The sequence below is a fragment of the Myiozetetes cayanensis genome, unplaced genomic scaffold, assembly GCF_022539395.1.
Source record: "Myiozetetes cayanensis isolate MyiCay16 unplaced genomic scaffold, myiCay2020 scf3, whole genome shotgun sequence".
Classification (NCBI taxonomy): Eukaryota; Metazoa; Chordata; class Aves; order Passeriformes; family Tyrannidae; genus Myiozetetes; species Myiozetetes cayanensis.
In genome coordinates this window covers 57076502-57093394 of record NW_026087521.1, presented here as the reverse complement: position 1 = coordinate 57093394, position 16893 = coordinate 57076502, and the positions used below count along the sequence as shown (strand labels likewise).

Sequence of the window (16893 nt, the reverse complement as noted above, 5' to 3'; positions counted from 1 at the left end):
TTTAGAGGAAAAGCCTTCATGTTCTTTTTGAGGAGAAAGGTACATTGGAAATGAGAGCCTTCCTTCAAGTAAGACATTAGTGTTTAATTCACTCTGGAAATGGACTGAGGCTTACATGTCTCTGGAATTTATTCTGACACCCGTGCCACTGCAGGCTCTCTCAGGTCCTGCTGCCCACCAGAGCCAACAGAACCTTAGATCCATAAATTCTGTAAGAACAAAAGTCAGTGATGCAATGTTTAGCACTACAGCATCCAAGGCCCTCACCCTGCAAACTGAGATTGTAACTGATCTCCTTCTATCTACTGCTCTCCTACAGTGGGTGGGATGGCTCACAAAATCATATCTGAATGGCCCTGTGCAGAGCATTGATTTATGCCATGGACCCACATGTAGGAGAAATATAGAGTGTTAAATGTTATTTATCTCAAGCTTCTCTTTTTGCCTTTTCTTACCTGCCTGCTTTAATTTTCAAGACCTAAAGAACCTGTAAATACGAAGACATCCCAGCCCCAGAGGAGGGGGATGTGTGTGAGGTGTGCCTGTACTGTGCAACACTTACAGGTATGAATTCACCCACTGTCTCCTGGTTCTGTCAGGGCACCTCCAGGCTGCTGAACAGGCAGTGGGGCTGACAAAGCCCATGAGCATGAGCTGCCCCCAGCTGCATGAGAAGCAGAGCCGTGCTCAAGTTGCTTTCCTGCAAAGCTGCCTTGTGAGACACTCGATGACCAAGACCCACTCACTGCTGTAGGCTTTGGCTTCCTCGACTCGAGAAATACAAGAAAGTTAAGAGGGGAGGGAGTTACTTCACAGCAATGCCTGCAAAGACAGTGATTCATTTATTTATTCTTCTGTGATCACCCTAGACAGATGACTAAGGCAGATCTGCAGACTGATGACCTAGAAAGAGTAGAGATAAATTTCACATGTAGAGAAAAGAAAAAAATAAGTTCCTTTCCCAAGTTCAGTGGTTTACCTCAGCTCAAGCCCTGGCCAACACCAGGAATACAGCACAGAGACTTGCTCAGAGGCTTTTTTTCCTACCTCTTCCCTCTCTCAGGATGAGGTAATTGAGGCCATCTACACCTGTGACTCCTGAAATTAGCAGTGCATAAGCTCATTACAGCTTCTGGGTCTCTCAGGTGGGAGTGTTAGGGTGGCCTGGTTTTTTTCTTGCTGAAGTTCAAGCTGCTGAGATGGAGGCTGCTGGTTTTACTGCACCTTTTCTTTCTCTCAGGTAAGACATTTGTCTTTGTAGGGGTGTGGAAAGAATGGAAGAGTGCCAAGTGTAGTAAGTCTGTTCTGGTAGCTTGGGCTGCTGAGCTCCTGCTGGGGAGGCAGGAACCTGTGAGGTGGCTGCAGTGACTTCTTAGGAACTGAAGATAGACTGGATGGGTATGGGGGGAAAAGTGTTTCTTGTAGCTTCAGACCTGTTCATGAAAAACCTGTCTGTGAACAGAAAGCATCAAGCTACAAAGCAAAGTGGGTGTGAAACAATCTACTGCAGACTAACTGGTTAATCTGTGACTAATATCAACCTGGTGCTAAGTTAATTCAAATGACTTTAGTATTCTGTTTGATTTTTTTTTTTTAATTTTATTTTTGATTTTGACTGCAGTGATATTCCCTGGGAGGCTGTCTGTGGTGCAACTGTTGTGTTTGGGCTGTTGGGCTGCTCTCAGCCTGTGATTCCTTAGTGCCAGTGAAGTGTCATTCATATGGCTCTAGTACATAGGTTCTATGGGTGTCTATGGAAACTCACGTGCCTCATCCCAACACCTGCTCATGGAAACATGTGGCAGGACTCTGCAGAGGGCACGATTTCTGGTCTGTCTGTGTGTGCACACCCATGTGAGGCTGCAATCATAAATACACTCAACCTCCTGGCTGAAAAGCTCCAAATATCAGTGTTTTCTAGCTTTTTATCAAACGCAACTTGAAAGTATTAAGCCCTGAGCAGCGTGTGATGCTAGCATTAGACACATTTCTTTAGAGTCCTCGGCCATAAAATCCCATGAGCAGCATGTAAGGCAAGGTGGGAAAGTTCTCCTCTTCCCATCACATGCATTTCCAGCTAGCTAGGCAGTATCTAACATGGAGGTATTGGCCTGTGTGTTCAAACCCCAACACCCTTGTTTGACTTTTAATGACTGTAGCCATGAATTCCAGAAAGTGGCCCTGCATAGTTAAAAAGTCATATCATGACAAATCTTATGCTCTTTGATTTCCTCTTTTTTTTTTTTGAGGAATATTTCCTAAAATATGAGACTATTTCCTCATTCCTGTACCACAATATAGGCTGTAAATGTAGAGGCTAATGCATCTCCCTTATTATATTGTTTGCAACAGGAGCATATTGGCTTCTCTTCCTACCACACTAAACAAGCTAGTCTTCATAATCCATCATCTGGCTTCCTTGGCTCCTTTACCACCATCTTTACTCCTTTCCAGTCTTGATTCTGCCAGAGACTGTGTTCTGTGGGGTACATTAGGCCTTTATTCCACACAAAGTTCATCAACCTTTACAGGGTCAAAATTACTGAAAGGTTTATAACGTGATTTCCTCGTGCTTTTTCTCTTCTAATTAGTTTTGGTTTGTAATTCTCGTGGTCTAGCACAGCCTATCCACATTTGCATCATAAATGCTACAGAAAGACATACTTTACACAAAGTATGTTATTTAAATGCTGAATTTTACCAGAGCTGCAAAATAGCTTAGGTGAGAGACCTTTCCCTCAAGATGGGCCACATCAAGGCCTCTTTCCTCAATGAACAGGAGAAATCCAGAAGAATGAAGACAAGTGTCCAAGAAACCCTTCCTCAGCAGTCAAGTGTGATTGAATTAGTTGAATGAATTAGTTGTTCATGCACTTGGCAAAGTGAAAGTTTGGAGAACAGAGAACAAGAATGGGTGTGTTTAGCTGCAAAGAGGGTCAAGGATAAGGTTTGGAGGAGGCAAAGATAATCACACAAGATCAATCACTAACGCCTGTGGAGTGCTGCAGCAACTGGGTGAGAATAAGGTGCAAACCAATGTCTTAATTCAGTTGTATCTGTAGTATCTCTGTGCAGCCTGATGGGGTATGTGTTTGGTCAGGAGATGCTGTAGGGCTTGCTCTTACTGTAGTAATAAATCCTAGAAATGCAGTGAAACATTTACACATATTGTGATGGAAGGGGTATTCACATCATCCTTTCCAACATGGAAATAATAGAACTGCTGTTGTGTCCAAAAGAAACAGCAAAGAGAGCAATTTGTACAGTACAAGGAGGGAAGGTTTTGATCTCTGTTCTGTAAGTGTGTTTTCCTGTCACCAGTGACCAGAGTGAGGTCTGGACTGCAAGTGCCCTCCTTCTGTAGGAAGTATATTAAGTTTCTCAGCTACCAAGTACTTCCCCTTTTCACCCCAATGAGTTTCTTATGTAAAGTTGAAAAATTCAGTGGGGTGGATGCCTTCTAGAAGACTGTATTGCTTAGTAACTGAATAAAGTGAGACATGCAGGTTTAAACATCGTAAACATTTGAACCTGACTTGTTGCATCACTTGTTGGTGCTCTTACTGCTGAGAAAAGGGAGCTATAGTGTCCCTCACCCTCCAACCATGCTCTCTGAGAGTGCTTTTATGGCCTCAAACTCTTGATACCCGAAGACTGATTCTGGGAACACAGGAGCTTGAGCCAGGAGAGATGCAGATTGCCAAGAAACTTCATGACCCACAAATAGAAAAAAATTGATAGAAATCCTAAATCATGTAGTTATTTCTAATGTCACTTCCTACATTCCCACTTTGTTGCTTCTTCTACTCTATATTGGGAGGACTGTACCTCACACAGGACCAGAGAGGTAGCACTGGCTTGTTAAACATGGGTGTGGATTTCTGATTCACAATTAAGAAGAACCCTTTTGAATGTTGGAGATTTCACTTTGAAGTTCATCAAGTACAGATCAATACAGTCAATGAAATGAAAAGGTGATCTCCTTATCATCCTGTAGAAAAGCTGTGCAGGACTGTAGTCCCACCACTGAGGAAAAACAGGGACTAACTGTGCAAAATATGCTGCTAAACAGCTGGTTTGGGCTATTCTGGACTGATGAATTCACCAATGCTGAACATGTGAGATGGTTGGGGTCACCTTGCTGGGAAACCTCCCTATTTCACATGTGGGTGGCTCTGGGTGTCACCCTGTAGGTGGAAGATGAGCCACAGTGGCACGAGGAGCAAATAGTTTTCTAAGAGATAGCAGAAGTCTCTTGGCAACTTCCCAGTGTCTGTCCTGGCTTGGGAGATCAACACTGATCAGGCTAACTGGGGGAACAGAACACTTGGCATCAGTTTCTTTGCACTGAGGGCATGTGGCCTGTGTTTTGTCATGTGTACCTTGTGTCTGCAGAATCAGTCCTGATTTGTATGTTTTGAAGCGTTAGCAGGATCCTTCCCAGACTCCTCAGCACCCTGCACTTGCATGGACTTTTCCTTGTCATGAGTGAGGTTACCCTGAGACATGTTCTAGATCATTATGAGCTCTCATTTAGCCTTTAATTGAGTGTACATTTGTCCTGGTGCAGGATTTTGCCTTTGCTATGTTCAGTGACCTTGGACTGCTCTGAGACCTCCATCCATGTAGCTCTGCAGTGTACAGAGCAAAAACTGAGCAGCTTTATTCAGTGGTGCCCCTCTGTGTCCATGTGTAAGTGTTTATACACACATGCATCATCTTTTTTTGCAGCTCCTTCTCTCCCTCCTCTTTTTCCATTTGGTTCTGCTTTGCATTTTATTTGCAATGTGTTGCCCTGTTGTGAGGATTGCTCATGCATGTTGAGTTAGGGTTCCCTGAGGAGTCTGACCGGCATTGGAAAATTAATTTTTTTGCTTTTTGCACTCTCAAAGCTCTTTCTTATAAGCTAGGGGTTTTGCTCCGGGGTAGTAGGAGGGAAGAGCTGAAATATGGTATTGCTGAGAATCAATTAATGTAAAAACTGCACTAGTTCCTGACTGTGTGCTGATTGCTCCACCCCCAAAGGCAAATGTGTTTGCAGTTTAGGTCACAAGTGAAATGAGCATGTTCAATCTCATTCTAACATGTCACTCTCTTACAGACTTTCTTCTCCACTTCAGTGCTTACCTCTAGATTTGTGAGTTGTGTCTTGTTGAGAGCTGGGCAAAATATGTTCTGAAACAGCAGATCCCTCCCTCCCCAAGGAAAATAAGGAAATTGTCTTGCAAATACCAAACCAATTTATTTCAAAGTGTTTCAGTTTGGTAGATGGCAACAAGGAGACTGACACTACTGACAGTAGAAAGGTGGTGCCTCACCTTAAATCTACAAATTGGACTTACTTCTACACAGGCGATCTGAGTTTGTCCTCACTGCTCACTGCAGAGATCTGAGAAATGTCTTCATGTATCCCAGGCACATCATTTATTTTCCTCTTAGAGTCCCTACAACGCTGGCTTTGCTTCCACACTTAAATGATTCACACTCTAAATTGAAGAAACAACTCTGATTCGGATTATGAGATGATCTTAAATAGTTAAGGAAAGTAGCAGCCTCTCTGCTGCACATCCTAAGGATACAGTAATGGTTAAATATCCTGCCAGTCTAGAAGTAGCTTTCAGGCTTGGTTGGGCTCAAGAAAGGAATGAAGCAAAGAAACCTCATCAGGTGAGGACCCTGCTGTATGTAACCACAGGCACTGCCTTTTGTGGCCACCTATCCTCTCCAGATGTTTACAAAACATTCTGACTCACTTTCTCTCCCTGGTTATCATTACACTTTGACCAGGAGAAAAAATTTTTACTGTATTTTTACTGCATTTTTACTGCACAACACCCAGCTCTTTGGCTTCCAGGCCTTAATGGCAGATAAGGGATGAAAACTATAGGAGGCACTGTCTTCCTTTCCCCTGTGTCCAGTTTTATCTACTCAAGATTGCATCCTAATTCTAGCTGATGGCTTGATATGGCCGCTCGCCCTTTCCTCTGCAGGACACATTATACACTCTTGTAAAACCTCTTGGGGAACTTTGTGGTACAAAAATATGTGACATAAATCCAAAGGGCATTCTTTAACATAAGGCTGTAAAATGTACACAGTGCCCATCCCACTTCGCCTCTTCCCGTTTTCCTTAGTCCTCTTGTGGGCACCTGGATGGTATTAGGGAAAATTGAATGCATGTCCCTTCTGAGACAGGGTCCTATTCCAGATACTTAGTCTTGTAGAAGATGAAGCTCTGCCTCCCTGTGGGGAAACAAATCCAGCTAACCACACAGTGCAGGGCGGGGGTGATGTCAGCCTACACACGGTAACTGTGGGGGTGCTTCCTTGTTGCTTCACCCGCTAAACATGAGCGTGCACGTGCCCAAGGAAGGGCCTGGGTGCTGCTGCTCCAAAGCACTGTGCTCTGCCCTGAGCTTGTGTAATAACAGGGAATGCCAGGTAAGCCCATGCTCTAACAAACAGCTGTGGCAACTGCTTTGCTGCTGTGGATGTTTGCGTGTCACCTGGTTTTCTGACTAGACCAGAGCAGCTGCTGGGCTGCTAAAACAATCTAAAACACTGCACCATTTCTAGTCCTCTTTTGTTGAAAAGTCACTTGTGCATAGTTGAAACAAACATCTTTGGTCTGGATTTCACTTCATTTTGCAGCTATAGGAAGAGTCACAAATGATGGGTTACTTACTGTAAAAATGAGTAAGTTTTCCCAGTACCCAGTTGTTCTTGAGTCTATTGTCGTGTGTGAGTGCTATCAGGGCAGGAGGTGCTGAGCCCTCTGTCCATGCCTGACCCTTCCAGCTGGAGCAGGGTTCTATGCAGCCATTCCAAGTGACGTGTCTCACACCAGGCAGCGAGTCCAGTAGGACTCTGAAATGTGCTAGATGGAAGCAGATTTTACATGGGGCCACGGTCTGGGGTTTCTTTCTCTCTTTGTACAGCTGCTGGCAGAATGGGTTTCCCAAGTTCCCATCTGCAGGCCTGTTTATTTCCCCTGTCTAAACCTTTTCTTTGTAGGGCAAGTTGGAGAACAATGGGGAGAAATTGTTTGAAACTGAGAAAAGCTGGGAGGGAAAGTAGGCTATACGTCAGTAGCAGTTTCATAACTGATGGGAGCATTTGCCCCTGGGAAGAGTCTGAATCTTTTTTCATCAGATACAAATGAGGCAATGCAAAGGAGGAGGAGAAGGATTCTATTCAAATTAGAGGGGGGAGGAATTTGATGGTATGACCTGGGCTGGAATAACTCCTACGATTTGGCCTGCCTTGTTTAATCAGTATAGATTGAAGATTTGATTATGTGGTATTTCCTGTTAGAGAGGTTTCAGCATATCTTCTTCCTTACTCACAAGGTCACCTGATTTATTAGAATCACAAGTGCTGCCTAACCTCTGTGAGAGGGATGTCTGGAAAGAGCAGTGAGCCCTGAAGGGACCGGTGTGAGCATTTAAGCTGAGCATTAGTTGACATTTGAAGTTGTAGACAGCAAGAGCTTTGCCAAACCTGGCCTGAAAGTGGGCTGTGACTGGAGACTTGCACCTGGTCAAGTTACAGTGCAAAAATTTGTACAGTGCTACTGTTAAGCAGTTGAACCCTGTGAGCTCTATTTAAGGCTTGTGCTTATGGAGCAACTGGAATAACACGTTGGGTATGGTGGTAACTCCTCCTCTCTGGCACTTGAATTTAGACTTGGATTTTGTTCAGACTTTTGACCAGGACCTCAGCTGTTCACAAAGGGGCAAAGCAGGGATTTTGACAGTGGTTCTGAGCCCCTCTGGGAGCAGAGTTCTACCTGACCTTAGGATTGTCCTTAGATCTACACCAGCAGATTTCTAATGTGTCTTCTTCCACCTCAGCTATATCTCCCCCACTTTTTTTATATTTCCCCCTCTGGTCTAAGTCGGTAATGGAATAAAAGGAGAATTGTCCTTGGGTAACCTCCAGCAACAAAAAGGTTCCTTTGTTGGCATAGCATTATGAATGGCTTTGCAAATGCTATATGAAGGCCACCCCTGTTGAAGGAGCTGAACTTCTCTAGTGGTGCCCCCTGAGCTCATCCAGGGATGCATTTGCACTAGACCCATTTGGGAGTTTTCCTGTTTCTCCTGTGAAATGGTTATCCCTGTCCCTCTTTGTCTCGGTTCTGAGGAGCACACCATGACCAAACAGAAGTGTCTCCATGAACTGTACACTCTGGCATTTTCCTATTCCAGTCACTCCAGGGATAATAAATAGCAATGGTAATAAATAAAAACAGATGCTATAGACTGAAGTTTATGTATGACACATTTTCCAGTGTCAGTACTCACGTTCTAGTACATGAAGTACTCCCTCTCTGTGTATGGTTTAGTTTCTACTCCGATATCTCTTCAATGTACCCCTTCTACGACAAGAAACTGGGGTGCTTGGACGCAGGAGGGAGGGAAAGTAGCCTTCTGGAGATATGGGTATAGGCTGATGCACCTATAGGCTGCAAAACTTATTGAGCAAACAAGTAGTCTAAAAAAAAAAATCATGCTCAAGGAATCGGTCTTGCTTACTCTGGTGTCCATCCTTCTGCCTCCATGTTTCAGAGAGCTGAGGATTGAAGGAAATGTCCAGCTTTCAGCTTAGCTGTTTCTGTCTGATTTGTACCCCTTCATGGACCTGCCAGTGTTTTGCTGTCTCCAAGCATGGTAGAAAATATTATCTAATAAATACAATTTTCTCTTTCTTTGAAAATTTAGCTTCTTGATTCAGTATTGTCTTGGTCAGGATTTTATACAAAAGTCTACGTGAATTTTGAAGTGAACAGAAATTTTATTGAGTTAATATCAATTTGTGAAGCAGGGAAGAATTTTTAATCTTAAGATGAGGATCTCACTAGCGCCAGCAGCTCCAGGTTGCACATGTGATGCTGTGCAATACCATCCTTGAATAGCAAGTACAGTGTAACACAAGCATCATACGCCTGTCCTGTGTTTCATTGAGGCCCTCATCTGATGGGGGTGTGTGTGTGAATATGAACATGCTTACAATGCTCTATAATGCTTTATTTACATGTGGAGCCAGCTGGGGTGTTCCTATGGAATGAAGCTTGTATATGTAGCTGAAGAATACTCTGGTTAGAGTGAAATGGCCTTCACTGCATGAGGCAGTGCACATGCCTATCTAATATCAATAAGTGTATGTTCATATATATCAAATTCAGTTAGTTGCTCACTCTAGACTTTCTCTTACTTTAGCTGTAAAAGAAAATGATGCTGTGTTGGATCAGGTTACCCCACTGTGATCTGTTCCAACATTATCCATTATCTGATTCTGATTCTCCTTCATACAGACTGAAATGAAATGTCTTGTTTCAAACTGAGTGAAGAATGTGCTGTTCAGTGAAAATTATTTGGCTTGAACTAATTAGCCTGTTTCCAAGAAACCTTCAGTTTTACCAGCTGTCAGTTTTGAAGCTTCAGTGTTCAGAGTTAAAGCCTCCTAAGCCAAAACCAGAAATTCAGTGGATTAAATAGATTTGGTCTTCACTAACAATAAGAGACTGACAAGACAAGAATTAGTAAATGTCATGTATTTAATGCTCATTTGAATAGTCTCACATGAAGTCAAAGCACCAAAAGTTGAATCTCTCTCAGCGAAGCCTAACAGCACTGACTGTCCAGACCCACCTTGTTTTCAGTATTCATCACTGAAGGGATACTCTGGATGGTCACGCCACCTGTGGACAGGTCAGATTGAACAAGTGAGCTCCTTAGGTGAAGCAGGATATCACATCACTGATGCAGTTATCCTGTGCCTAACAAACCTCTTCCTTGCAATAAATATGTCACCTTCACAAAACGCTTTTCTGCTTATTCAGAAGCTGTCTGCTCTGGGTAGTCATCCCTGCAGAGTTGGAAACAAACCCCTGCACTAAGGGGGTGACAGCGAAGTCCCATTTTTTGGGCCTACCTTAGGGAGAGGTGGGGGAGAAAAGAACAAGAGTTTGGATGTCAGGTATTGTCATTATTTAACTCAGGTTAGTAAAGTGTTTTAGGAAAGGGGGGTGGCTTCACTATGGGTGCATTGTGGAAGGCGAAGACTTCTTTGTTCAGATGTCTAGAAAGACCCCTAGAAATAAGGGGTAAATGTGTAAGCGTGAAGCAGAGGTCAAAACATCAGACTGTACTACTTTGTCTTATGCCCTTAGAGCTGAACAGGTCTGGGTCTGGATGGTGCTTGAGAAGTGACCAAGTGCCTGCCATATACAGGCTAGGCCTGGCTGTCCTCTAGCTCAGCCTACACGTAGATGCTCTGCCAGGTTAATAGCATCAGTGACAGGGAATTTACAAAGAAGTTTTGGGGTGACCCAGTTCAGGAGACAAAGGGATGTTCATGGCTGCGTATGACCAAAGGTAGAGACATTTCAGGCTTCACTTTAGAAACTGCGTGCTCAGGGAAGATACACAATCTAAGATATTATCAGAGGCAAAAAGAAAATTCCCAGGGTCAAGTTCCGGTGAGAAAATAACACCGTGTTTGCCCGTTACTGGCAGGCTTGAGAGAGGTAGTTGTTTTCTGTTGTGGGTTTCCTTATTTGTTCGAGAAGAGGATGCTAAATCACAAGCCCTGGCTTGCCAAACACTTTCCATTAGCAAAATGAAAAATTTCTGAAGAGCGTTCTCAGGTATACCATGGCAGCCTTGCCTTGCCTTGCCTTACAGCAGAGCACAACAAATACTGGCATTTATCCCAGCTGTGAATCGCTCCAGTCTGGGAAGGATACATTTCACAATATTGAAGGTAACTAATTGGAAGGCATCAAACATTTTGAATTGGTTGTGTCAAAACATTTCATTCCAATATTCAGCCAAGCTCAAGTGTTTACACATTAACAGATTGCCTTGGTTGAAAGCAAAACAAAACAAACAAAAAAAAAAAAAACGAAGCCACAATGCTTTGTGTTGTTTGACTTCAGTATAATTTGATGATGTCTGAGTTGCCAGTGTCATAATCTCTACTTTCCATCTGTGGAGCATGCTCGCTAATCAGATCCCACATATTCAATAGTCTGAGTCCTTTAAGTGAAAATGATTCACTTGGAGGACTCAGTGCAGCTTGGAATAACTGGTAAGGAAGAACAACTGTAACAGAGAATTTGGAGCACAAGATAAATCAAGCAGATAGATAAATGTAAAACTTGCCCTGCACAATACCTGTAGATTTCTCCAAGAGGAGAAGAAACAATTTCAGATTAAGATTTCCCAAAGTACTCATATTTTTACAAAACCTTCATTTTCTTCTCAGATACTTAACTTGCCAACTCATTCCACTGATTGCAATATCCTGTTTGTATGGGCTCACTCATGCCATCCAAACAACAGATTGGCACACGGCACCCATATGATATTTGATAATTGGAAGAGCCAGAGAAAAGCTGGATTTTTCCATTCCTGCTGGCATTTGCATCACAGCAGCCAAAGGTTTGGCACAAAGTTGACAAACCGAAAGTCTTTCTGTAACATGGTTTGACTTTTTCAGATACATGTTGCTGGATGAAATGACAAACATCTTTAGACTGGTAACTTATCTGTTGCAATGTCAATTCCAGACACTTCAGTGTGAGAACACACAGTAGGCACATATATATATGTGTGTATATATATATATATATTCTCCTTACATGGCAACATCACTTTTCTGATAAGGTTTTTTCATAGAGGAGATCAAACTGTATTGAAGCATTTTCCCCAAACATGGCACTCCTATGAAGACTACAGCTGCCAATGCCCATCCTGTTTTCCTTATCCTCAGTGGCCTACTGTGACCAAATTTAGTCTAATAAAGAAAAGCACTTAGTTTAGTAGTTTTTTTGATTGTTGGCTTAGAAAATTCTTCTTCTGTGGGCATTTCCTAGAAAAGACTTTTGCATTTGCACCAAGGTTACATTTAGTGTATATAAGTACTAAAAGTTTAAATGATATTATAACTCAATTTAGCTATGTAAAAGCAAACTATTTTGAATACCAAAAAAACACATAAGAAACTCCTAGGCCATTTGTGAGGAGCCTTCTGGAACTGAGTGCTGCTAATTGATGGAAGGCTATTTTAAGTTTTAAGAAATTAAAGCTTCAGAGCACCTGAGCTTAAATGTGAAAGATGAACTCCATTATGATGCTTTTAACTTAGTGCATATTTTCTATCAGTTATGCAGCACAGTAAGTGCTTTACTTGTTTCTTTGCAATATTTCCTCCTATCTTTTGAGCAACAGTCAACATTTTAGAGTGCTATTGATGCTGTTATCCTGCTTTTCATTACTTTTAATGCTTGAGCATGCTACAGTCTGGCAGGACACAAATAATCCAAGGAAACAAGAGAAATGCATGGAAATGAATCTCTAGCATTTGGCTACATACTGAGTGCCCTGAAAAGGGGAAAACAAGTTTGGCCATCAACTGTAGGTGCTCTTGAGCTGAAGGAAAAACAACTGCCTCATCTTCTGGAAGAGGGGATGCTGGATCAGTCTGAGCCTTCTGGGATAATGCAGCCTTCAGGTGAAGCACAACTACCTTGGATGGTAAGCTTTAGATGACAAGCAGCAAGAGATCAAGCCTTGCTAGTTCTCAGAGGAGATGATTAGAAATGGTTTAGCAGTCAAATGAGCTGTTTGTTTTTCTGTTTTCCTTAGAAGAAGGTACAACTCCCCATGACAACAAGGGCGGTAGAGATTGCTGTAGAAGACAGCATCAGAGGAGAGGAAAAAACAAAATTTCTGACCACTTGTGGTTACCCAGATCATCTTTTATAACAAAGTGAGAAGGAGCAGAGCTTTCCCTGAATTAGCCCTGTTGTGTGTAGCAGTGATCTTGATTCTTAGCCTCCTCTGTGGTAATTCAGGACACGTTGCCTCTTGAAACACTAAGTCTACAATCCATAAGGCCTTGTACTTGAGCAGCAAAGTGGCTGGCAGAACACTGGAAGTGAGGGTGAGACATGGTGGGGAAAGACAAGGAAGTGCTCCTATTTGAATTTCAGCTTGGATGTCCATACTGCTAGACAGGGATGATGCTATACCTTATCACTCTCTGAGACTGTCATTACCACATATAGCAGAAAGAGTTTAAGGAAATGGAGCAGAGATGGAATAGCCAGATACAGTCACTTTCTACTAGGTGGGCTTTTGGCACATGAGCTGTAAGCAAGTGTTTACACTTCTTGCAATGGGTCCAGGAGCATATTCAGGCTGCATTAAAGACCTCCCATACTTAAGCCTTACCTTTAAAATAAAGTCGTTTATACAAAAGTTAATATTAAAAGGAAGATTTTTTTTTTTTTTTAATCCTCTGAAAAAACAGGAATATTCTGTGAGGATCTAGAATTCCTCCTGTACTTACATTAACAGTTCCACATAACGAACGTTTTTGTTCAGGGCTTCAATTTCTTTCATCTCTTTCTCAGTGAGGGAGAAGTCAAAGATCTAATGGAAGGAGATGTTAGGAATGAGTTCACATTTCTTGTCATAATCAACCTTCACATGTTCCAGATTTCAGAAGTACAATCCGTCCTTCTCCCCACATCTCTCCCACAAATCCACGCATTGGTTGCATTTATAGTAAAGTCTCGAGGACATGAATAAGCCCAGTCACATTTGCCTACACTCTTTTGCAAGAAGGGAAAGGTAGTCTGGCAATGCTGAGCCACCAGCTTTGAAAGGAATATGTTGCCAGGGAAAGTAGGGAGTAGTGTGGGTACTGAGTGCTGCAAGAGACATAGGAACAAATTCTTCATCTTTTTTTGGGTGTGGAGGGTTGTGAACCTTTCTGTCACACTTGCATGCAGCAAGCCTTCCCTAACAAAGCTGTCTCATACCTGAAGACTGGTCAGAACAATCAGTCATTCCTGAGTACCTGCAACCTTGGGCTACTGACCTACTGAATTACTTCACCTTGCTTGTGCTGCTCATTGCAGCAACTGATGCTTTGGGCCACATCCGCAGCTGGAGTTTTAGGTACTCCAGAGAGTTAAAAGACACCAAAATTTCCTCTCTGCTTTGCTCTATTATTGTCATATCATGTTACATTTAGGTGAAGGGGACAAAAAGCATCAAATGTGGCAAAGTTTGACATTTGTTCAGTCTTGTGTATGTCTACAGAAAGAAATGGAAAAATCGCCTTCTATAGGGGTAAAGCCAATGTAAGTGGATTCATCCGAGTACCACTGGAATATGAGTTTACCTGGAAATTCTCTCTGATGCGTTGTGGATTGAAACTTTTTGGGATGACCACCACCCCTCGCTGGACATTGAAACGCAAAGCAATCTGTGCAGCAGTCTTATTGTACTTTTTGCCAATGGCGTTCAGCACAGGATCCTTCAGTAAAGGAGGGGAGGACACATTTACCCTGGAAGAAATTGAGGAAGTAAAAGAAAACAAAAATCCCTCATCTTTAATGTAAAATCACAGAGGCATCTACTTCTTTGTGAACAGAACACTGCACCTTTTGACAAGTAGTGTGAAAGATGAGAGAAAAGCTTTGCCACTTAGGTTGGCGGGCTGTCAAAGGCAACTTCCTATGCGACATCCTAACATTGACTTAGTTTCTACTCCCTCACCTAAGCCTCACACGTTCTCAGTTACAAACACTTGCTTTCTGTTAGAGGAGACCTAAGGCAACCTCCTGTAGAGACACCTGGCATTCTTTGATCACAGTATGCAGTAGGAGTGTGGCAAGTTTACATTCACAGCAGTAATATTTAGACACTGAAGTTCAAAACTACTTTGAAAAATGAGGACAAAGGTATTTTACACAGAGACCCAGCAGGAGAAAACTAGATTATTCTTTTCCTGGATATTGTCCTTCTATTAGGAAGTAACATGGAGACTTACCATGATTCATCCCTTGAGGTTCCCAATGGGCTGTACCCAACAATAACAATGTCATGTTGTCTGCAAAATTCTAAGAGTTTGGGTTGGGTGAAGTACGGGTGGCATTCAACCTGCAGGAGTAACATGGAAAGAATGATTAATCAATAGAACCAGATACAGAAGCAGATGGTATCTCAGTATTTGTAGAGCTACAGACTAGCTGATGCTTTCAGGAAAGGATATGTAAGTAAGGGAACTTAATCTGTGGTTACTGTTCTAATTGTACATTGTTGGGTGATGGATTTTTTTTTAGTGGACAGCAGATCAACATCCGTGACTATCATTTTGCTGCAGGGAACTTCCGTTGGCTCCCAGTGAAAAGGTGGCAATAAGTGGGGGTGATGAAGGTGAGGGAAGCTCACTAAAAATAAGTAGACTGAGAAGGCAGTCCATCTCATGTGGGTCAGTTCTCTGTTTCTCTGCCACTGGCAATTCAGGATGACTAATCTGGTGGTGTTTTTAAGGAAGTGTCGGCATAAGCTGTCCCAAATAGAAAAGTGAGGGGTGCATACGCAAAAGGTGAGATTATGACCTTGTTGTGAGCTCTGCCCTCCCACATTACAAATACTGTTCCCTTACAGGCAGGGATTTTCTGGCTGCGATCTCAGATTCTGGGAAAAGATGTCTACAAGGTGACAGAGCAACCACTGTTTGCAGGGCAGTCTGAAGCTATCTGGCACATCTATGCTTGCTGGCTAGCTGCCCTAAGCTGGGCTTAATCTTTTGCCCAGTTTACCTCGACACCAGGAAGCAGCAGCAATGCTCAGCGTGGTCTTAGGGCACGCCAGAAACAGCAATTGCATTTTGCACCCGCTAGGCATGTTAATACCAGTGAATGGTGCTGGAATTTCCTCCTCTCACAGGCTGCCTTTCCCGCCAGGACAAATACAGAAATGAAGGCTGTGGCCTGCCTCTCTGCCCTGCTCCATGGCAATTCCAGCCTTCAGGCTGGGCACTGAGAGCGGGAATTTGGTCCTGGTTGGTCTCTGGCCCCTTCTCTGATACTGCTAAAGTGGATATTTGTTTGTGCCAGATGAGTCAGAGGAGCTTCCCAGTGATTTCTAGGAAATGCAGTGACCTGCCAAATGCTAGAGCCAAAGGTATTGGGCATTCAGATGGGTCGCTGCCACTTATCGCCTTCTCAGAGCCCTACTACTGTAATTTAACTCAGACGTGCCTATCATCTTCATGGGCTTGTTCAGCTCAGGTCAGTCACTTAATGGGGTCTCCTGTTATTGAGTTTTTTCTCCAGCTCTTAAGAATGTCTTTTAGGAAAGGCACAAGAGAGCACGTACAGGAAATTTAGGAGTCACTTCTAATGGCTTTTAAACTTGAGAAGCTTGGAATGACTCAGGATCCCTGATACTTAAGGTTGGGTTGGTGTCAGCGGAGGTAGACACAGCTTCATTGAAGAATGGTTAGCTCTGAATGGTTTGTCTTGAGAATTTTTGGACTTGAAGTAAGGTACGTGGCAAAGATTTAAGATCTGCATTGACTCAGCGTTCAACCTTTTTACGGAGCTTTGGCACAGAGGCACCGGTTTTATAGTCGTGAAGCAGAAACTGAGGAAAGTGATTGCTCCAGCACATTCAAACATAGATCTGTAGCCTAGATAGGAAGAGTAATATTTTCAAGCTAGAAATGGAAGTGTGACAGTATGGAGGGCAGCGTCTGTGGCAAAGTCTACATCACCTTTCTGTACATGGCGGCTTAGGCTATGCATGTGCCTCTGCATTCCCTGAAGGGTAGTGGCCCTGTGGCAGGCACTGCTCTTGGCTTGCAGTCTTACCTGGTTGCTGACAGGTTTGTACTTAAGTCCTGGCTTGTTCATGATCATCTCCAGTTGCCTGCGGTTGAAATTGGATACTCCAATAGACTTTGCCAAGCCTGCATCTTTACATGCCTCCATAGCCTGCAAAGAAAGCAAAGACAAGAGGAGTCCCTCATGTTGGCTTGATTCCTTGTAGCATCCATTTTAGAGAGAAGTGGAGGATAGGCCATTCT

General features: G+C 43.0%; 1 protein-coding gene across 1 annotated transcript in view; it reads right to left on the bottom strand.

Annotated features, from left to right (window-relative positions):
• Positions 1-9541: 9541 nt before the first annotated feature.
• The window catches only part of AKR1D1 (aldo-keto reductase family 1 member D1), a 35342-nt gene continuing 27990 nt past the window's right edge, over positions 9542-16893 (bottom strand). The window contains exons 5-9 of the mRNA XM_050324137.1: positions 16679-16801; positions 14851-14960; positions 14200-14365; positions 13360-13442; positions 9542-9703 (exon numbers count right to left, since the gene is read on the bottom strand). Of these exons, the coding sequence (XP_050180094.1) occupies positions 9661-9703; positions 13360-13442; positions 14200-14365; positions 14851-14960; positions 16679-16801 (525 nt within the window). The 3' untranslated portion in view covers positions 9542-9660. The remainder of the gene's footprint in view (positions 9704-13359; positions 13443-14199; positions 14366-14850; positions 14961-16678; positions 16802-16893) is intronic.